The 24286-nt window shown below is 37.4% G+C and overlaps 1 protein-coding gene across 2 annotated transcripts; it reads right to left on the reverse strand.

Moving 5' to 3' along the window:
- Window positions 1-445: 445 nt before the first annotated feature.
- On the reverse strand, window positions 446-17701 carry LOC132139310 (vitamin D-binding protein-like). Of its 2 annotated transcripts, none has more exons than XM_059547747.1 (12): window positions 17545-17701; window positions 17171-17240; window positions 16763-16895; window positions 13202-13413; window positions 8817-8949; window positions 5956-6044; window positions 5141-5267; window positions 4375-4577; window positions 2127-2259; window positions 1041-1099; window positions 765-876; window positions 446-613 (listed from the first exon to the last, which is right to left on the reverse strand). In XM_059547747.1, the coding sequence occupies exons 1-12, from the start codon at window positions 17606-17608 to the stop codon at window positions 575-577; spliced, it is 1374 nt and encodes a 457-aa protein (XP_059403730.1). In that variant the 5' UTR covers window positions 17609-17701; the 3' UTR covers window positions 446-574. The 2 variants fall into 2 exon arrangements, with proteins under 2 accessions (XP_059403730.1, XP_059403729.1); XM_059547746.1 differs by having other exon boundaries at window positions 1005-1099.
- Between the last annotated feature and the right edge of the window lie 6585 nt (window positions 17702-24286).

Here is a 24286-nt window from a genome sequence, read left to right on the forward strand (position 1 = left end):
CTAAAACCTTTCACAAAGTGATTTTAATTTAACTTGTGTATCTTATCTTAAACCTGACAAGCAGATAAATTCAGTTTCTCAGGTAATTCCACAGCACCTACAATAACTTAAGTTCTATTCACAAGTACACCTTTTTTCTTTTTTTTAAGCTTAAAATGTATTCAAATCAACTATAGCACAACAATAAACCACATTCGTTCACACATTCCCTTTCAATCACTTTGCTAAGAAAAACTTTTTTAAACATACATGAGAGCAAATACAAACTTGAAGAGTCTTCCAATGTGTGATGAAACACCATAGTAACAACAGAAATCATCTTATCGTAGACGCTGTAGTTCACGGTAAAGGTTATTCATACAGAAGCCTAATACAATCACACTGCAAATGCCACAAGCCTCATGAGATAAAAGAGCAAAGTGAACAGAGAACAACAAACTAACTCTTTGAAGTAAGTGGGAAGTTTATTTAAAGAGAATAAAACATCTCAGATGGCGAGGGGGATGACATTTACTATTAGAGAGGGAATTTAGAAGATCTCTTCATCCAATGTGATTGCTGGCGCTCAGAGTCTTTAAACAGTGCTGTCGTCATATTTAATAACATCCTCTGTCTGAAAAAGTAAACATGAGTTTGAATGAAACCTGATTTAATAACTGTATTAAAGTCTATCTATCTATAATAATAATTGTTGCAACTATTACACTGCAAAATGTTCTATGGCTAAAACTTTTCAAAAGTCAATGATAAGTGTGTGTGCTCACCAGCTTTTGACAGAGTTGTGCCGGGGAGCGCTGCGAACAGCAGGACATGGCCAAGTCCAGCCATGCTTGTGTCCGCTTCTCCCCTCCCTCCCCCTGCACCTCCTTCTGTATCCTGCAGGAAATAAAGCATTGACGATGAAGAGTGTTCCCCTGATCTACAACCAGCTCCTTCCTTTCAAATGCTCTGTTGTTAAATCACATGTACTGGCGATGTTGTTTTCTAGTCTAACTGTGACTTACAGAGTTTTGAACACAGGCAGGTCCAGTTTGAAGTACCGCGAGCAAGTGTCATCCAACTTGGATAGAAGTGCCTGAGTCTTTTTCAATTTACTCTCCTGTTTAATCAAAGTTGAGATAGTGAGAAAGAAAAAAAGAAAAATGAAAGAACAGTTTGACCAGTAATCCAATCCTTAATATCAAAAATGACTATGTATTTTCCTTGTCAATGTTCAAAGTCCTGCTGCGGGAGAGAAGATGAGAGTACCGTGTCGTTGTTATGACAGTTCGGGCTTGGATTGCACCCAGCAAGTACAAAGAGCACCCTGTTGTTCTAAATTAATTAAAATCTCCCAACACACTCTCAATTGGTGATTGAGCTTCATTTTTTGCGTGCTAATGATGTGCGTTCATTCTCTGGATACAGATGCAGTTGCACCCTTCAGTTAGATGCTCTCACCAGCAACTCTTTGCACTTTGCCAATTACTGTATGTGGAAAAACAGCGAGCGAGCAGATAATTGGAGGATCTGCGAGGGAAAACTGAAAGACTAAATTAACCAGCCAGTGACATGCTTTAGATTAGGTTACCTGTGAGATTCTGACATTGTCAAGCAGGAGAAAGTAGTTCTCATAGAGCTCCAGTTCCAGCGTTAAAATAGGATTTCATCTAGGTTATTTTTCTCAAACATCTTTATTCAATACTGTCTACCTCAGCTCAGTGCGATTTCATCTTGTATAATTGGCCAACCATCAGCATAACATTTCAGCTCTGATGAGAGCTTCAAACAATACGATCCCACTATGAAAACCAATATGAGGCTTCACAGCAAAAATGAAGTCACTCAGAGAGGCATTGTGCTGCAGATGATCTAGACATGCATCGAAGAGATCGCAGCCTCTCACAATAAGTCCCCGCAGGGGTTTGAGCTATCTTACTGGCACAAAAAAAAAACACAAGCACAAAACACAAAACCCCCTTGAAATCTAAAGAACGGCCTGGTTGTGTAATTTCAAAGAACCGAAAACGTGCTGCTGAGCACAGAACATGTGGTTTCAAATCTACCTGTAATGAAACAAAGATCTCCTGTCATGAACCAGAGATTAGTAGATCATGTCAGTCTCAGGAGGAATAGCGTCATCTCACCTGCTCTGTTAAACACATTGTGATCTTATCAGATGAGCAGCAGGCCGTTACTGTGTTCTTGATTCGATCGAGAATGGTCGTCAGCACAGGGAGAGAAATGAAGGCATGATTCACTCCAGTTAGAAACAAGTATCTAGAAACACACACACACACACACACACACATATATATATATATATATATATATATATATATATATATATATAAACACGCTTTGGATTTCATTCTATACATTGACTTCTGGATCCATGCTATTTTGTAATTCCCCTGCTGTGTCATACATCATGAGATTATTCCTTTCTCGTGGCCCCTACTATAAATGCAAGTTCTGAGGGCAGGCCATGAGCAGATATGTTCCGCCCACCAGCAGAAGGCTGCAAGACCTCGAAGTGTTTTCAAACTGTCGTCCATTAGAGGTTTCTGTCTAGTGTAGTTCTATGTATCTTTATTTAGATCTATATATCAATATTTATTACAGTGCTGAATTTCAAATCTGAATTGAATTTGAAATGTTTCTTTTCAGGTTTATGCATCACCCTAACTGGGTAGATCAAGGAAAACAATTCAAAATCAATATTTTCAGTTTAGTATTTGGATTATTTGCTATGTTTTTGGTCTAATAATGAGTAGTATGCACTGCAGACAACATGCTGTCTTTAGATCACAAATACTATTTCTCACACAGTTTAAATTGGTCTTCCGTTCCCAACTAACACATTTAACCAGACTTCATTCCAACACATTTTACAAAACATTATACTATCCTTTAGAATTAGCATGCATTTTATATTATAGTTAAACTATAATATAATAGTTTGTGTTTTTGTACTTTATTAAAACAATTTTGGTGGCATTAGTTCCTTTCACACACTGTAACGCTCAAAATAATGTATTTATACAAAATTAAGAATTTAAAGTTGTATACTCCACCACTAGAGGGTAGAGTTGGGCAGTGTAATGACCGAGGAATAAGAGTTTAATCAGGGAGTGTGTATGCTTTTAAGTATCCTTTATTTTAATATTAATGGAAACTTCTGTACTCACTTGAAAACTTCTCTCAAATTTTTGACAGAGCACCCTGTCTCACATTAATTACACTTGCATACACACAGAAGCTACTACAACTGACCTGATATTAGCGCCCCGAAACCCTGTGAAAATGTCACCTTTAATAACAAAGGGCCTGAGGTAAACTCAGCAGAACTCACTAGAACACGTTCGAATTCTGTGTCGAGTGGCTCATCTAATTACAGTTCAAGATAAATTAAACATAGGCTTCTGTGCACGGCTGTCTGCCCCTCAGCAAGAGTTCATTCATTCTTGTCCACCCAGGCACACAAGTAACTTCATATGCCTCATTCAGCACAGCATGCACAGTGCATTCTGGCTACATTCTCACTAAATGAGAAAGGCATGATCAGAGAACAGTCGATTGAAGCTGGCCATCATGGGAGAAAAATAAGTCTTTGAGGGCAATCTGTTCTAATGGTTGGTGCTCAGCAAAATGATTGTAAGTGTGCAAAGCAAATTGAAATAAATCTGATCTGTTTTAACATGAAAGTATTTTTATCCTATTAGTTGTGGAAATATATAAGAAAAGTCTCCTCCACATCAACTCCACCTATCTTTATCTTTTGAAAACTAGATCAATTCATTTTAGGATCAGGCGAGAAAGTGAACTCATTCTGATGCACAGTTAAGACTAGATTTCAGGTGCTTCTTGCAGCCTAAATAGATAAGTGTTTTGATCTGTCTGTGGAAAATAGATCACAAGAGGCATTCTGAGCTCCAGTAGCTGATCATAATGCAAATTAAGCATAAATCTGAAGCTATTTTTACTCATTTCAAAGCATTCAGAGAGACATTTTGACAATATCCACAAACTCAGAGCCACACTATGAATAATTCATGATTATTTGCACTTTTGCGCTTTAAGAGACTAGCTAAAGATCAAAATCAAGAAGAATGCTCTTGTGGGGACCGGGATTATTCCCATATATAGAGGGTCATGGTGAATGCACAATATTCAAGTTATATTACTCAGCATCACATTAGCATTTACATCACATTATGCAAGACAGATCAAAATATGATTGCAAGGTCTTCCTTCAACAAAACACTTGATCTTTGCACATAATAATGAAATGAGCTGCATGGCTAACATCAAGAATCTCTTTTGCGGTTGACCTTCGCTTTTAAACAGACGGATTCCATAACTCCAAATATTTGATGAATATTAAATGAGCACCTGTCAATCCCGTGTGGTTGAGCTTCCTCACAGAGCTTGGATGAAACAGGACTGGCTACATCTGGAAACTGACGGGGTTGCCTTTTCAAGTCATCCACGCAGAGCAGGGTGTCCAGGGCAGGTTTCTTGCAGCACTTCTGGAAATCCTCAGACAAGGAATCCAGTTTGGATTCACCACAGAGAACTTTCTGAAAGCTTGTTAGCTATTATGAAGACAAAAGAGCAATTAATCAGGCTGTTCTAATGACTTTCATGGCAAAATAAATGACATCGGAGACCTTTCGAAATTTTAATCCCATGTACTTTTTATCTTTAAAAGTTAGAATAATCACCTCCCATCAGTCCCTTCTCTTGATATTTTGATAAAACCACTCCACTTAAATAATTCACCCTAAATGGCACAAATAATAATGATAAAAATTTAACTGAATAGGAACAGCAGTTTTGATTAAAAGAATAATGTGGTTGCTGGTATTGGTATTAAGGTACAGCCAAATTCAGAAACACTGTAAAAAAAAAAATATTCTGTGAGTATTATGTCTTCCAGTAGTTGGATTGTTTTTCATCAGTTACCAAGGATAAGCACATTGTTTTTGTTTGTCATATCATCAGATATCTTCTGAAGTGGAACAAGAAATTACACAGCCAGAAAGAACACTGGTCAAAAGAATTGTCCCAAGAGAGATTTGAACCTTTGTGCTGCTCATTGTGATTTGTTGAGCACAGTATTGGGCAGCTCACCCCCTCCTCTGACCGCTCTCCTCACCTCTTCAATCATACATTCAGGTTGGGGCTTTAAACAGCATTTTTCGAGCCCAGAGTGGAAACAGCTGGACAGGGCTGATGCCTCTTCAAAGGACAGCCCGAGGAGATTTCCATAATATGCAGACAACCTATAAACATGACATAATTTACATATGTAAGGCAACGTAAGTGCATAGTATGTATTTTATACATTTCATGTTGGCCCATAGGAAACTAAACAGTTAACTATTTGAAACTGAACTTTCTAATTGTAATTTATGTCTGCACACTGGCTTCCTAGTTCCCCTCCCCGAAGTCTCTTGTTCATCAATTGTTTTACAATTAGTAGAATATAAATGGGTTGGAATCAATTATTTGGTTACACTTTATTTTACAGTGTCAGTGTCCTTACACGTGACATGTGCTCACTGTAATAATTAAAGTAAATTAGGCATGATTACATGCAACAACCCAGACCAAACTCTTAACCCATTGAAAGTAATTGATATTACTCAGTACAATTACACAGAAATATGTATAATTACACTGTAACAATGGCACCTTAAAATAAAGTGACCAATTATTTCAATCAAAATTCAATTTGTGCAGTATATCAAAGCTTTAACCTGTAGACTGTGGAATTGACAACCCTGGCTCTACAGGATTCTTTAGAAAAGATAAAAATAAAGATATATGAATATCGATGTGTTCAATAAAAAAATAACAACAGTACTAGTTAGAAACAGCATGAGGATGAGTAGATGATAACAGAATTTTTGCTAAACTGTTCCTATGATGGTATGATGAATCTGTCATGATGAGTCATGGCATATTTACCCAAATTTGAAGGATTTCAGATTTACTTGGTTGTTGCAAACATTGGAGAGAAACCTCAGAAAAATGTTAGAGCTTCGCAACTGGAGTTTCTGTAAACAGACAGGATTTGTAAAGATATTATACTAATAAATTCACATCCACCACCACCATTGATCAAAATAATCACCATAATTTTGATCATTATAAGGGTTTCGCCCTACATAAATGAAACTGATTCGAACTGATTTGAAAGATATCATTATATTAATCACCCTTCTCCTCAAAATCATTTCATTCCAATTCATTTTTCTGCTCTCTTTTTTCAAAATTGCTAGACAAAACTAGACAAAATACATGCTTCCCCCACAGCAACTGAAATAAAGCAATTTAATCAGTAGCTTTTTAAAGCAGTGTGGGCAGCAGATGATCAGTAGATGTGAGTCTGTCATCAAAGGTTTTGTTTTGAGAATAATATCTTGGAATCCACTTTGTTCCTCACAGTAGACCGCGCAAGAGCCTTCAGGCAAACTGATGCCAAAAGCAGACACACAATACACAATGATGATTATTAGTCCCATTACAGTATGGCAAAGCACCTTTTAGCTTCTATATGGCAGCATATGGTACTTATGTGCATTTCAGACAATACATATAAGAATAGAAACAAAGAGGGGAACAATTACACTGCTACAGGAAATGTGTGCAATATCCCATTATCCAAAATACAAGCACACTGTCTATCTCTTAATGACTTGACTCATTTTTTTAGGGGGTCTGAGGTAAAAGACAGGTGACAGTCTGTCTCCCTTATGTAACAGTGACTTATATAGTGCTAATTAACCAGACAATGCATTTTTCATGTCTGAGCCATTTCTGGACACCACAACAAATATCTAAAATTAGATTTTTTTTCGACCAGCATTCGTTGTCATTTCAGTGTCAGTTACTTCAGCTGTGACATCTAATTATAACAGTCCTGTAAGATGTCTTACCTGAACAACAGCTATTATAGATGGAATGTATTGCATGTATTTTGACTTGGAACTGAACATTGCTGGGGAAAATAAGAATAAATGACATTTCTGACTATGTAGAAAATTATAAAAGTAGTTTTTAAGTCAACAGAGCAATAAGGGCCTATTCTTGGAAGTGCATTATTTGTAATTATTCATCAGCTTCAATTAGACAGCTTATTATGTAAAAATCGTGTATTTTGGTTTAATGAATGGATTCCTGCTGAAAAAAAATTAATAATAATAATTAGTCTTCATGTTAGTTCTGGTATAGTTATATTTAAAGTTACTGTGTATATTAGTACATTTATTGATCCTACAAGTATACTTAAACATTTCTATGTCACTAAATTTGTCAGTATACATTAGCCTTGCACTTTACATACAAATAGCTAGCATTATTAATGAGATCATGTACAACAAGCCTGGTGGGTAAATCAGCATCTTACACTAAAGACCAGCTTCAAAATACACTTTATACTGGCTGTAGGGATGGGACGGTATGAAAATTTAATATCACGATTATAGTGACTAAAATTATCACGATTATCAATATTATCACGGTTTTGTTGAAACGAGATGAAAGTGTTCAAAAATAGTTGATGCTCACACTGAAAACATTTCAGCAAGTTTTATATTTAATAATCAACAAACAACTAATAAAACAAGCAACTCTATGCACTTAATTTAAAGAAAGATTAAATTCTGTGGCATTTCCTTCCTTACAATGAAAAGTGTAGAAGCATAGAAAAGTCACTGACTTTCGCCATTCCTTCTCGAAAAAAAACAAAAAAAACATTGTGCGCTGCGCTTGCGTCAGACTGTTGCTGGCTGGACATGATTTAATAGTGAGTTATTAAAACCGCGATAATCAAACACGGTTTTAATGATAATTCATTTTTAAACGATATTACTAACCTTCAGCACATTTTATCACGGTTATCAATAAAACCGGTTATCGTCCCATCCCTAACTGGCTGATAGCCTAAAGTATTCTGATCAACAATCCAGACTCACAGGCTGACAAGAGTTTAATATTTTTTGTTTTATATTTGAGAGAGATTGGTTTAAAAACTATTAAAAAAAATGTAACAGACGAGAAACAATTAGGTCTACATTGAGCCGTTAGAATCTGAACTAATTACATTTATTGTTGATGCCCCCAGTCATCCTAAACGTATTCTCTCTGTGCCTTGACAAGGAGGAAGGAAACTTAGGTAGGAAACTGCAACAGGCATATCATGGTATATTAATTTAATTTGTTATTTTAAATGGGCTGGTTCTAGGATTTCAGGCTCCCGATATAAGCATAAGCTAATGCTGTCTATTTTATTTCATATGCGGTTTGTTTATTTATTTAGAGACTTATTGCTTGCATAAGTATAAGAGGTTGCAAGTTTAAATCTTAATCACAGTTATAAATGTAAATCACAGATGACAGTTTTTAGGGGGTCTGAGGTAAAAGACAGGTGACAGTCTGTCTTCCTTATATAACAGCTAGTGCTAATTAACCAGAAAATGCATTTTTCATGTCTGAGCCATTTCTGGACACCACAACAAATATCTATAAATAGCTGTTTTTCGACCAGCTTTCGTTGTCATTTCAGTGTCAGTTACTTCAGCTGTGACATCTAATTATAACAGTCCTGTAAGATGTCTTACCTGAACAGCTATTATAGATGGAATGTATTGCAGTGTCTTACTGTGTGTGTGCATGTGATTGCAAATGACAAAGTAATCAAATATAACAGATTTGCAGTAGGCCATAATCAGCATTCCATTCATTCACCCAACATCACCCATCTCACTAAGATCATGCCATCCTAGGGTTTCCAATGAATGTAATAAGAAAAGTGTGGTTCACTCTACCTCATGAAGGAAACAAGTGATTTTGACAGCAGGGCGGCAACATCTCTCTGCCATTCTCACATGGTTCTGAGTAGCATTTAGAACAAAGCCTGCTGGGATGTTTCTGTGCCTCCGGGCAAACTCGTACACATACCTGAGGGAGAGAAAATAATGACTTATGACATCAACATGGTAAATCAAAGCCCTCAGACATGAGTCACGAAGGTCACAGGATATTCTGTTCCTCTGTTAGTAACTACAAATCACCAGATGTTTTTCTTTGTTTTAATCCTATTAAAATAGCACATAAACCTCATGTTTAGGCATGGGTGGGGGTGTGTCTTTTACACATCAAAAGCATGTAAATCTAAATTATTAATTCTTCTTTATTCTTTTATTATGAAAAACTGTTGTCATTATAACGTGGGGGGGGGGGGGGGGGGGGTGACAATGGAGTTGAGGATCCAGATGCAGGCTATATTCAAAGAGTGTTGAGTAAACCACAAAACAGGCAAAGGGTCAGGGCAGGCAGCAAAACAATCAAAAACCAGAAACAGTCCAGAGTCAAAAACAAGGCAAGGCATGGCAACAAGAAACATGGAAACACGGGAACAAGGATGAATCGACTAAACTGAGTTAGCTTCATTATGCAGATCTTTGTAGAGAAGTAAGGTAAGAAAAGAAGTGAGACACCAGGTTCAGCAATTTGTGTGGATGTTTGTCAAAACAAAATTACTGATGACAGACTAACATCTGCTGTTCATGAAGCTTAAATCAGCTTTCTGCTTTAAACAGCTTTAAAAAATTTTTTTTTCAAAGTTGTAAATAAAACAAAGATTATTGGATTTACAATTATGTTTACTAAATTAAAATACTATTTCTACTTCGAAATGTCATGATTAATTCAATGTATTTGACATTTTTTTGTGATTACTCATGAAATTTACAATCACTTTCTGAGTGAAATTGTGTTTAGAAAATTTCTTCAGTGTTTTGAACTCTTAAATGTTCCTAAACCTGTCAAATGGGGCTGTATAGGGGCACACGTTTTGTTCATTTTGTTAAACTCAACTGAACCAGCTTTTGATGTAAAGTTATTGCTAAACAGAAATCTGCCTCATTGAATAAACAAAAGGCACTTATCTCCTTACAAATTCAACCACAATCAGATGAGACTATAATGGCCAAAAAAGCAATTAACACTTTGAAAGAAGTGACAATATATATATATATATTTTTATTTACTTCATTTGTTTCAGGACGAAGGCCTTCTCCATGCCATTAAAGTCTAAAGAAAATATTGTATTATTACTTAAATTGACTTTGAATAAAAGTTCTGACCAAGAGGCCTCCCCTGAGGCAAACCAGCCCAACAAGCAATTATCACTTCCACCTGCCTATTAAGCCCAAATGTCTGTCCATAGGCAAAAAGGAGATGAGATTTCCCAAAGCATTTTCAACAAATAAGGTGATATTGTTTCTAGTTCCATGGATAAATTACACATGGTATTTAACTCCCAGTAGAGCAATGGAGAAAGAAGACACCTAACATACTTGAAACTACGCTGTAGGTTATTACAGTTCACAGATATCCAAGTCTCACTAAAAGCACCACCAGAATTTGCAGGTTCATGAATTCCTCTGGCTCCGATTTGGTACCAGTGTATGGAAACTTCATTGTGTAAACTTACAGCTCTCGGGTAGCAAACATCAAACATTTGCCTTAGGTTTTGCTTCATGTTTTATGCTTTATGTTAATGCTTTCAGACCCATTGTAAAACTATTCCACACATTTGAAAAAATGTGTAGCCTACCCCAAGGTATTTTACATTTCCCTTATTACAGGTTACATGTACTTATTGTAGTAATAAAAATAAATCATGCATAATTACATGCAATTAACCATAACCCAAACCCTTGATATACATAGTACATGATAATTAATATGTATACAATTACACTATAACTGTCACGGCTTACGCTGCTGGAAGGAACACGGAGCCGAGGGATAAACGAAACAAGGATTTATTAAATCAAACATAGGCAAGGTAAGTAGCAAATAACAGGTGGCAAGTGGCAAGTAACAGGTAACGAGTAGACGAGTAGACGAGTAGACGAGTAGACCCGACAAAACAGAACTGAAAGGACAAGGCTTTTATACAAGGGATAATGGGGAAACACAGGTGGATGGCATGACTAAATTAACAGGGACATGGAACACATGCGGAAATGACTAGACACACCTGGGAACTAATCAAACCACACACGGAAGACAGAAACTGGGTCACAGGGGCAAAAACACACAAAATGAGTCCAGGTGTGTGACAGTACTCCCCCCTCCCGGTAGGTGCGTCCTCGCACCGTAGAAACAACAAAGGGAGGCGTGGGTGGGAACTTGGGAGGAGGTTCCGGTGGAGGACAGCCTCCCAGGAGGGGGCCAGCAGACAGGGACCACAGAGGAAGGAGCCAGGGAGGAGATGATGGAGGGAGGAGCCAGGGAGGATCTGAAGCAGGAGGTACCCAGCAGGACCCAGGCCACAGCCATAACGGCCCAAGGTGGGGCCGACGGTGGAAGGAGCCATGGAGGAGGAATGGTCACCGACTCCAGGGACTCGACCCACGGCGACGGAGCAAGTGGAGGAGGAGCCCGAGGTGGAGACGGAGAGCCGAAGAGCCAGGGTGACGGGGAGGAGCCGGAGGTCCTAGGCGGAACTGATGGCTCTGGTGACTGACGCGGCGATGTGGATCCGGAAGGCCGCGGTGAGGCCAGAGTGACCGAGGACTGAGGTGTAGCCGAGGGGATGAAGGAGCCTGATGGAGCCGGAGGGACGGAGGGATGAGGCGAAGCCGGAGGAGTGGAGTCCCGAGGCATAGGATGGACGACGCCAGACCAAGGCGGAGCCGGAGGGACGAGGGAGCCAGGCAGAGCCTGCGGACTGCCGGGCCACGGCAGAGAGGAAGGAGCTAGGAGCCATGGTGGAGCCGACGGGTCAACGGGCCGATGGTAGGCTGAGGGCGAGCAGAGGGGCAGCCAGACGACAGCGGAGGAGGAGGCAGGAGTGGGTGGGATCCATTACACACTACGGAAAGAAAAAGACTGTGAAAAAACGGAAAACAAAACGAAGGGAAAACACGCAGTTTCTAACTTTTTAGGTCGGGTCTTCTGTCACGGCTTACGCTGCTGGAAGGAACACGGAGACGAGGGATAAACGAAACAAGGATTTATTAAATCAAACATAGGCAAGGTAAGTAGCAAATAACAGGTGGCAAGTGGCAAGTAACAGGTAACAAGTTGACAAGTAGACGAGTAGACCCGACAAAACAGAACTGAAAGGACAAGGCTTTTATACAAGGGATAATGGGGAAACACAGGTGGATGGCATGACTAAATTAACAGGGACATGGAACACATGCGGAAATGACTAGACACACCTGGGAACTAATCAAACCACACACGGAAGACAGAAACTGGGTCACAGGGGCAAAAACACACAAAATGAGTCCAGGTGTGTGACAATAACAAGGACACCTTAAAATAAAGTGTAACCAATATGCTAAAAAAAACTTAATCTAAGATAACTCTATATGAATCCTGAAAAGTGTTTGATATCCAAAATGGCGCCTTTAAGAGTAAAATGATGAAGAAAAACATCTATGAAAGACATCAAGACTATCGGCTCACAAATGACTGGCATACAATAGGTTGTCAAGATAAACAATTTACAATACAAATATTTGTATTTATATATGATAAAAAAGGAAAAACTGGTCTCAGAATTTCCTGTGACTAACGTTTTGTTGAAAAGAAATACAGCAGATGAACAATAAGAAAGCTTCGGGTTCTTGATGCAATGCGTTTCTGTCTCTAGAGCTGGAGAGAGTTTTCAGAACAAAGAGATGTTATCATCATTCATTAGAATGACATGGGAAATAAGTTTCTTTCTCTAATCATGCTATACCTGGGAAAACAGTTTTGAAAAAACCATGACCATTCAGAGAGATTAAACAGCCAGTGATTTTTTCTGAATTCATTTTATTGGGATACTTCATACTAATGAATGTATTTGGAAGGAAATGCTAAATTTGCAGATCCAATTTGCACAAGATGCTTTTCATTATGACTTAGAACAGGTATACTGTGTTTTTTCCTTAGGGAATATATTTTAATATACTCTTTTATAGCTACAATTTCTACAAAGTTATACCAAAAAGGCTGGATAGAGCCTTTCAAATAGAGGATGTCTGAAGACTTAGTGATTTGGGTAGTAGCAATGTGTTTATGCTAAAGAGAATGAGAAATGAAAGCGACCAGTAGGTGAACAAGAATGTTACATAAATTTCTTCTGTTTTTATTTCCTATAATGAGCCCGAAGCACCGTGGACTTGATAAGTGAGACAAATCTCACCTGACAGTGAAGTCCTTCTCGTCTTTAGTGTACTCGGTGCAGATCTCTTCATTTGTTGGCTCCGTTAGGGATGCCAGCTCATCTGCAGTGTACCGTAGTGAGGCCAGACAAAGTTTCCTCTCTTGCCCCTGAAGTGTGCAGCACTGCTCGATGCCTGGATGTTTAGGGAATGGAGAGTTCTTTCCGCATGACTTTTCAGAGATCTCTGTAGCCTGGGAAAAAAGGTAATGTATATGAAAAGCAAGCACACAACACAAAAGCAAAGGCAAAACAACACCACAGTAAAGTACTCACAAAATGAAAAACGTTGTCTATATGTGTAAAATGAAATGTGTTTAATTACAAATCCATATATCATTGTTTCTCTGGTGTAGGTCTGATTGTAATATTTTATTTATTTTCGATTTAATAGTTTCATTTTGCATGGCTTCATGTTCCTTTAATGGCATTGAGACAATCAGATAGATCAGAAATGGTATCATCATATCATATGTCGTATCATCGTATCATATCAAATCATATGTGCAGTAAAGCTTAAGCCTGCAGTGTTTGAAGCCCATTGAAACTGTGCTTGTATTTAGAATTGCAAATGCAATGTGAGAAATCAGCAAGTTGAAGCAGATGAGAACATTCTGCTGAAGTAATTATTTTTTAATGAGATGAACGATACAATAAATGGAGCAGCGAGTAACTATGTACCCACACCAACTAACATGCACTGTAATCAATTTGCATTGAAGTGTGCAGAGGATTGGGCCTGGAACTGACAATGGAAACGTTTCCGGAATTGAGCTGGAATTGCCTCCGGCCAGGAGACATCTTATTATCCCCATGCACAAATTAAAGGAGAGTTGAATTTGTATTAATTACATAAGATTCTTTCTTTGAGTAAAGCCTGCATCTAAGCAACAGTAAAACTACAGAAATTCATTCTCTAAACCACTTATCCTCTGTAGGGTCTTGGGTATGCGTACTGTGTATCCCATCATATTAGTGTTTAATGTATACATTGCCTGTTGTATCTGGCACCAAAAAATTAGCTCTTTGTCATATTCTTCAAACAGTCCTGAACAATTTTTACAGTGTGGTATTATCTTGCTGAAAGAGACCACTGCCATCAGGGAACACTGCTACCATGACGGGGTATATGTGATCTGCAACAGTCTGTAGGTGGTATGTTTTAAAGTAACATCCACACAAATAAAAGGACCTAAGTTTTCCCAGCAGAACATTACCCAGAGCATAACTGCCTTGTCTACCTGATCTAAAAGAAAATGTGATTCATCAGTCCAGGCACCTTCTTCCATTGATCCATGGTCATTTTTTATTTTATATTCACATTTTATATTACATTTATATTTCATTCTCAAAATAGTATCTATTGAAATTCATATATTCTCACCTTTGTAGATGATGGTTTCCAGGTTCACCATTTCAAGTAAGTGGCATTTTGCCACTTAGGATATTGAAGATAAAGGACAATAATCAATAAGGACAAGCAGGGAGCAATTAGACCGGGAAATGCTATGAGGCAGATTTAAACTCACGTAACTCCCATAAGTACCACAACTCAATATGTCGGAGCAATTGCTAGCAACTGTGCTATGGCTCAGATTTAAACATGCTTTAATACCAGCTAGAATTTTAGATTTCTCCAAAAATAGATTATTTCTTCTTCGTTGACAGCCACTGCAATAGCCTGGCTAACAATTCACTGATGTACTTACAGAATGAAAAGAATCTTGATGACAGGGACACATGAAAATGTTATGAAATGAGCTTAGCTATAGCTGATGATGAAAACCGAGTCTGAGAGATTTTGAAAGAAGAGCTTTATCCAGTCAGGCCAAATAAACAGCATAACGTATCGATGAGAAGACCATCAAGGGTGAAAGACTTGAGACAAGATAGGCTGCGTGAGTTAGCGATGTAATTAAGTTTACTTTCTCCTGAACATTTAAAGTAATTAGAAAAGGGGCATGAGTCTATTTAAGGTATGTTGTGCTAAATCTAGCATGTGATTCTGCTCCAGTTCTGCTTTAAGTTCAAGTCTTCGAAAACACAGAAGTAACAGACACAATACAAAGTGTAAAGGTGCATCTCAATAAATTAGAATGTTGTGGAAAAGTTTAAGTAATTAAATTCAAATTGTAAAACGTGTGTATTAAATAAATTCAGTGCACACACCTGAAGAAGTTTAAGTCTTTGGTTCTTTTAATTGTGATGAGTTGTCATCTACTTGATAAGTGTGCATTGACTTTATTTAATACACGAGTTTCACAATTTTAGTTGAATTACTGAAATGAACTTTTCCACAACATTCTAATTTATTGAGATGCACCTGTATATCCTAAATTTTGTGTCTAAAATCTATTTATTTTTAAAAAAAATTTTGGCTGTGCAGCACCTTGGTCATCACATGTTGCTTTTAAGGTACTATATAAATAAACTTGACCTTTAGATTTAAAAACCACTGGCATGCATTTAACATGGGCTTCTCAAACTTTAAATGATAACATATGGCCATTTTAATTATTGGGTTATCTCGTTTCATTTCACACATGGGTTAGCAACTAATCCTGGACATTCAGGTTTCAAGACGTCATACTGTCCACCATTCAGTTAACAGACTTTTGCACATTTTTGCATTTTCATTATTCATTGATTGGGCAAACAGAGCTCTCCACCTGCTTTATTAATTGTGTGTCCATCTGTGCATGTCATCCACTATGTCTGATTTAAGACTCCTGATACATGCAAAAGCCAAGGCAAATAACTGCAGTTAACATGTTTCCTGTCACTATTTCATGCCTTTCAGAATTCCTTAAAAAAAATGTTACTGGTAAACCATCTCCTGTAATATAATGAAATACTTGTAATTTATGTTGCCTAAAATAAATATTTTGTCAGAATACACAATTATTTTTGTTCGTTTTTTTGTTTAGTTTTTTGTCAGTGGGGAAAAATGCTTTTACAGCGTGTGCCAGCATAAATTAAATGATTCCTCAGCCCCTGGATAGTTTCACGATGTTTCACTTGACCTAGTTTCTGTCGTCCTTTCATTCGTTTATTCAGTTCACCTGCATTTGTTTATTATCTGATTAGTTCCCTCATTTAGTTCTTGTATAAGTTCTCCCTGTTCTTTTCAGTTCTTGTCCAGTATTGGTGTTTGATGTTGTTTTGCTGTGGGCTCCCGTTGCCTTCATGGATTATCATCTTCTTGGATTTAATTAAACTTTTGTGTAGATGACCTTTGTCTTTGTGTGCCTTTGCTCTACATGAAGCTGACAGTTAACACTGCTTTTTTCTCTCCAGCAGGTTTTCATTAAAAGCTGTGCTAACCCTCGTTTACAATCACAAACATTCAATTTAAATGTTCAATAAACCCAGAGTTAATAAAATGATTTTAAGTTGAGAACTGTGTGAAAATCTTTAGAGTTTTATCTCTATAAGCTAATGGATTTGTATTTGAAACATGGGATTCATTCGGATGAGTTCGACTTGTTACTTAATTCTTTTCAGCCATAAAACATGTTTTCATCATAGAGGACAAGCACTTACTCCTTTATCATAGCAGTCAGGACTTGCATCATCTTTGCAGCATTTTTCTGCAAGCTTACTCATTTCATCTGCCACACAGCTGACCTCCTGGAATGTGCCATTCGGGAACTTTTGACTGTAGAGGACAGTGACCCTGCGGGAGGATTAAAGGTGAAAATAAGTTATGAAAGCATGCTCAGAGAATCTCAACTAATTGCATCAAACAATACAGGGATAGTGTATGTAAAAAAATAATAATATGGAATTAAGCTGAAATTGAAAACCTTTTAAAACTAACTTTAATAAACTTCATCTTGAGATCCAAATATTTTGCACATATAAAGAAGCAGTGCATTTATATCCATGAACTGTGTTTGAGACTTAGAACTGTGTTAATCCTCCGGGAAAAGAAATTACATTTATACTTACATTTCTTTGAACTTTTCGATTCCAATGGCTTTGAGCTCTTGGCAAACATTTTCTTTGGCATAGTTCTTGCCTGCAGAGATATCAATATTATAAAGAATAACTGCATAAGCAAAAACACAAAATAAATACATTAATCAACATAGCTGTATTTTTCTATTGATTTTTCTTTCATAGAACATTTATTCATTTTTCTCAACCTGTCTTTAACAAAATTTCAATTACTATTCTGTTTTACTTTAACACTATTAACAAAAATCCTCAGTGAAAGATTCTATATTAAACAAACAAAATGAATGGCTTACTCCTTCCTTTTTTCACTGTGTAAATAAAGCCTGTAAAATACCATTACATTTAACAAAGTCTGTTCTTCCTACCTTTGTCAGCCAGCAAAGTTGGTACTATTAAAACTGAAATTAAAATGAGAACTGTGTTCCTCATATTTTACCACAGGTGTTTTACCAAATGTGAGTTCAAATTAGAAACTGCTTCTGTATTGCAGTTTTAAAAGAAACAAAAGTGTGCATAGTCAAAAATTAACTTCAGCAGAAACACAGTTATGTAAATGTTTAAATGCAAACAAGACTCTGGCTTTCACTTAAACCCCATGACATGGATTGACAGCTGTTCACTAAAACTACAACTTTTTTGACAGGAGTGACGCAAACTTACAACGAACAGCTTTGTGAACATTTTAAAGGTTATACTCAGAACCTCACATCTGGTTATTAAAGTTTATCAAAAAATACTCCAGATATGACTTCGGATTTGAGCCTGGCACAAGAAGTAGGCTCAAAAGCTCCTAGAAAAAAAGGATTTTTATTAGAGTTCACTTTGATAAGTGAAGAAAGCCTTTTGTTCTTTCACACAGGAAAGGTTAGCAGATATCAAAAGATGCTCTGATATTCTGTTCCAGCTGAAAGTGCACTTCAGAGTTTAAGGCAAATGCAAACAAGTGGACTCTGTGTATTATATAGGTTAGTAATTTATGTTGATCTTTAATTAAACACCACAATATATCAGAATCAAGAAATGCAAAATGTATTCATAGTACATAACCATATAAAATATACCATGAATGAAATACAAAAATTAAAGAAAATCTGTAGAGGATTCAAGACTCCGAGTAAAATCCTTTTTTGTGTGGTATTGAAAAGGAGAAGCTTAAACAAATTGTTGAAAAACCCATGACATAGTAATTGTAGCTCCACCCATTTTTGACAGCTGCACCCTATTCTGACTCCAATTAAGGGACTTTAAAAAGGGTTGCTTTAGAGCAGCAATCAGTTCACTCCTTGTTGACTGCTCTGGATTCTTCCATATGGTGTTGTGGCTGTGTACAGATGTAAGTTTATTGTTTGTTTTGTATGTCAGGCTAAAGATTACCAAATAAAGATAAATAATCAAAGGAATTACAAACAAAATCCAAACCATACACACTTTTTTCCAATTCGCAATGCACCATACTCCTCTGCAAAGTCTTTCCTCTGAGCCTGTCGCAACAGGAGAAGTTCAAACTGAGCCTTGTCCAGCAAAGAGCCACAGCTTCAACAAGCTCATTCCATGACTTGTATCGCTGAACATCAAGATTCACAAGGTTATCTTCAACATCAGTCAGGCCACAGAACAGAGTCTTCCTTAACTCTGTAGCATCAGAGTCTCCAGTCATACCAGGGAATTTTTGCCACTGATCAGGGTCAGAATAAAGGAAAGAAGGGCCTCGAGTCCAATGATTAGGTTTGGTTAGATCAGTCAGATTCTTGCCCCTAGTGATATCATCAGCTGGATTGCTAGTGGTATTAACATGACGCCATTGATCAGGAGCAGAGTACTCTAAGATTTCAGTAATACGATTTGCAACAAATACTTTATAGCGGCAAGTGTCCGAACGAATCCAGTTGAGTACTGTCATTGAATCAGACCACAATATTGTTTGTTGAATGAGCAGAACAAAGTTCCCTCTGCAACAGATTTGCCAATTGAACCCTGGTGAGGGCAGCACACAATTCTAGACGAGGTATAGAAATTGACTTACGAGGTGCAACTCTGGATCGGGCCATCACAAAGGAGACTAGAACTTCACTCTCCTGATTGACAGTCCTTACGTAGGCCACTGACCCATAAGCCAATTCTGAGGCGTCACAAAATACATGCAACTCCCTCCTAAGGGAATTTCCATCAAGATCAACAGGACCATACGTTCTTGGTAGTTCAATGGATGTGATAGCAGGAAGTTCACTCTCCCATGCTACCCAGGCCTTCTTAATACCTTTAGGTAGTGCAGGATCATCCCATTGTCTTCCTTTACTCCACATTTGTTGAAGCAGGACTTTGGCTCTAGTGGTAAAAGGTAGAAGGAACCCTATAGGGTCATACTGACTTGCAAGGACCCTATAAACATTGCGCAAGGTAAGAGAATCATAAGCAACAGGACGATGTTTGTAACCGAGGGTATCTCTGGCACAGTGCCAAATTAATCCCAGCATGCCTTCACTAGGATCTGAACAGTCTTGACTTAACCAAAGTTCAGTGTGGGTGGATTTTGCGTCGCTGGGCAGATCCTCCACCACCTCTGAAACATTACTTGCCCACTGTCAAATTTCAAAGCCTCCATCTCTCAAATTGGTCCGTAACTTCCCAACCAACTCCTTTGCTGTGGGGATGTCCTTAACACTTTGTAGACAGTTATCAACATAAAAAGTATAGACTCCTTAACATCTTCACAATCCTCTGGTAGAGCTCTTACATGCTTTTGCAAAGCATAAACCACACAGCAAGGGCTACAGGTACTTCCAAATGGCAAAACTTGCCATTCATAAACATCAGCTGGCTTATCCAGTCTCATGCTTCGCCACAGAAAACGCAGGAGAGGTTTATCAGAAGGCAACAGACAAACTTGATAAAACATGGACTTAATATCACCACTAATGGCCATAGGACGTTCCCTAAAACGAAGGAGTACACCTAATAAGGATGACCCTAAGGTCGGACCAGGCAGTAGGTGAGCATTCAGTGATTCTCCTTTATACATATAGGAACAGTTAAACACTAATCGATTCTTTCCATTATGCTTTACGAGATGGTGAGGTACAAACCAGGACTCACTACTTTGAAAGGCTTCTTCATGACTCAACTTTCTCACATAACCAGAATCAACCAGTTTCTGAATCTCTCCTTCATAGATAAGGGCCTGCTCTGGATTTCGTGTGAGTTGGCGCTCTGTCCATCGGAGGGATAACATAACTGCCACTTTAGGAGCGTTGAACAAGGGTGCATGCTTTGAGCGAAGTAGAGGAGTGGCATATTTAGAGACACCATTCACAGTCTCTCTTGTCGTCAAACGGTTAAGACAATCTAGGGCATACTGGTCTTGTTTGGACCGTATAATTTTTTTCTCACTCTTATAGGGGAACACATCCACTTGCCATAACTGCTCTACATCCTGTTGGAGTTGAGAGGTAATGGAAACTCCAGAAAGGAACAGACACTGGGTTTCAGTCTCATTTGATTGAGCTGACGATACTGGACCTTGAAGAGCCCATCCCAATCTGGTATGAACTGGGGCTGGTCCCCCATGAGGGCTAAGATGAACCTTCTCCACTGGAGCTAGAAGATACGGATGATCAGCACCAATCAAAAGCATAGGCTGGACTTTATTAAATGTTTCCAGTGGAAGTCCCTTTAGATGGTGGAATCGTTTTAAAAGGCTAGAAATGGGATAGGATTGCTCAGGAAGGCCCAATCCCTGTGCAGTGAAAGCCCCTTGGATCTGATATTCCTTATGAGAATTTGCTGGAGAAATTGTAAAGCTTACACTGGCTCCTCTCAGGACCTCTGTGTCTTGACGCACAGTTCTTAGCACCAATGATTCAGCTGTGCCCTTGAATTCAAGTTGCTGTGCTGCTAGAGGTAGAAGCATTGTCCTTTCAGAACCGTCATCTAAGATGGCATAAGTCTCCTTACATCTACCATTATGGCTCAGCAGGACTTTAACTACTTTCAGTACAACTCTTGGGGAACAGCTTGGTCTGGAACAGCCAGAGTCTGGCTTCTCCTGATTCACCTCATGTAGAATTCCCAGGTGTTTACCTTTACATTTTGGACAGCCTTTCTTTAGGTCCCACAGAGAGGCCTGATGAGCCCTACCACATCTCCAACAGCAATGATGCTCTTTAATCCATTTTCTCATATCCTCCTAGACCATTTAAAATTAGAATCAGCACGCAACTTAGTTTTGGCTTATTACATAATTAAGCAAAAAATAAAAATAAAATCAAAGATGAAAGATTGTATGCACGAGGAGAATATAAGCATGAATTGGACACACTAGAGTCAATCCAATTTATCAGTATGAAAAAGAGAATACATCATTCGCAACGTGATCTCATGAGAATACGTGTGTATTTTTACGTTAAATGTGATTCTACCACACGTACATTTACTTACGTTTTCATGCACATAAAAACGTACAACTTTGACGTATTTATAGCAGTAAAACCTACAAATACTTACGTGTTAGCAGCTAAACGTAAATAATCTAATGTAAAGTGTGAATGTATATGAATTCCCATGTATTAATATTAAAATCGTGGCTTTAATGATTTAAATCTGTTGTATTTAATGGCCATATCAATACACGTTTCTATTAAATTTATTGAAAGCAGTTTACTCATCTACTTAATAGGAAATAACATTTCTCTGCATGCTGCAAACTCGTTTCGGGGTATGACATAATGTTAAACGAGACTACACTTTGAAACCTTAAAATGAATACAATTTATGTAATTGTTTAACCATTTTGTAATATTTTGCTGTGTGATTTTCTCCTATCCAATGACTGACAATACAACCATAGATACACAAAAGCACAGCATAAAATTACAAATCACATCCATTTTATTTGTTTGCTGTACTCCATATCTTTAGAATCCAGATTTTTGCAAGGAACATATCCAAATTCATCCCTTTATCAAACGATCTTCATCTTCATTCTTAGCAACAGCGACCGTCACAGTCAAAGCCAGCGCTCGTTATGATTCGAATTGGAAAATAGCGCCACCACCCTCGAGAAACGTTACGACATGGTTTACGGCACTGATATGAAACGCTCATTGGTTCTCACATAATTCGTCACAGATTGCGACATGCCGTGTTTCAGTTGGTAGACATTTGAAATCAGTACTGCGCCAGTGCGCCTTCACGGAGAAAAGACAGATACATAATTTCACGGATTAATAAAATAAATTTAATAAATTAAATTCTGCTCTGTACCCTATAAAAACTATTACCTTCAGAGAGGACTGCGACTGGAACTCATTATCATTTGAACTACTTTTGGTACCACTTTTGATGTTTTCGCAAAAAATAAATGATTAACGTTATGTTTGTTTGTCTGTTATTTGTTTATTTATAACAGTAACGTTATGGTATTTTAAGAAATGGTTATATAGGTTTAGGGGTACGTTAGGTGTAGGATTAATGTTAGTGGCTCAAAATAACGTTTTAATGTCATATTTTTGCTAAAATTGTGTTTTATGTTTTATTCTTTTAACATTCTGTATAAAATGGGTAGGTTTAGGTTCGGGTGGGGTTTAGGGATCTTACATTTATCAAAAAAAAATTATAAAAAGGGAAAATATACATAAATATTAAAAAATTAATCAGATACGCATTGAAAAGCAGCTTCATGAGCAAATTTCTATGGATAACTGACTGGTATGAGATTACGTTCTATCTGTATGTATTTGAGGTTGTTTTTACGTAAATTTAGATAAGTATCGAACCTGTAATTACATCCAGATAATACGTAAACCAAACTGTAAATACGTAAAGGCACATACGTATTGGACAGTTTTAATTTACGTCTAAATATGTACGTTTTGATTGTGAGATCAGGCTGTCATTCTTCACCTGGTAGGATAAAACAGGTTAATCTGTCCCGTTTTCTTAATTTAGGGTTTTGCTTCCCAAGGCTTGATTGAAACATAATAAATGCTGAGAAATTATCAGTATACTCAATTCTAAATCCAAAAATTTAACAATTGTATATACAATATTCATAATTCATGATTTTCAGGTCCAATAATCATAGAAATCAAACACTGAATACATTAAAGGTAGGATATTTCAGATTAGATCATAAAATAATTACACATGAAGAATTCTGCTTAATGGAACTGTCAAAGTGATTTAGGTGATTTACTGACTAGCCAATTGTGGTTAATTTTCTGCATGACGGCTGCAGAATATTTCCCCAATATACTGTAAATCAACCAGTGTCTTTTGTGCCAATTTCATGTACCTTGTAACATTCTGTTCTCTCCATTCTCATATAAACAATTTCAGATCAAATCATTTTTTTATGTCCATTTAATTACAAATCTGGTAAACTTGTCATGTAATGAGAATAATGTACATTCAGCTGGTCATTATTATAAAAGAACCCCCTGGGCCTTCAGCATTATATGAGACATATCACTCTGTCAGGTTTATTTGGAGCTAATGACATGCTGTACTTTATCCCTTTATTTTTAATCTGTCCCGTTAATCTGTCCCGTTTTCTTAATTTAGGGTTTTGTTTCCCGAGACTTGATTGAAACATAATAAATGCTGAGAAATTATCAGTATACTCAATTCTAAATCCAAAAATTTAACAATTGTATATACAATATTCATAATTCATGATTTTCAGTTTTCAAAAAAGAAAGTTTTTTGGACAACACACACCCTTTATTCTGAGTACAATTGGATAATTTTATTTAGCATCTTTTGCAGATGTTTCACATTCATGATTCTTCACACCTACCCAATATATTTTAAATTTCATCTTTCTCAAATAGAATGATCCCTTTGTCAGACCATTTCAATTTTACTCAAATGACCCCAAATACCTACGTGCTGCTTACTGTTGAAGATCCATTTCTTTGTAACTATGGCTTCAGAGATTATAGGCTGCACCATGGACAGAGTTGAATCAATAGTATTGATCAACAGCTCCCATTCCAGACCTGTTATGGTCCAATAATCCAAAAGGTAGAGGTACATTATTAGTTCATTTTGTTTTCAGCCGTATGTTATGAAATCAGATTCTTTTGTCACACGCCGTTCACATTCTCAAAA

The sequence above is a fragment of the Carassius carassius genome, chromosome 4, assembly GCF_963082965.1.
Source record: "Carassius carassius chromosome 4, fCarCar2.1, whole genome shotgun sequence".
In the NCBI taxonomy this organism is placed as follows: Eukaryota; Metazoa; Chordata; class Actinopteri; order Cypriniformes; family Cyprinidae; genus Carassius; species Carassius carassius.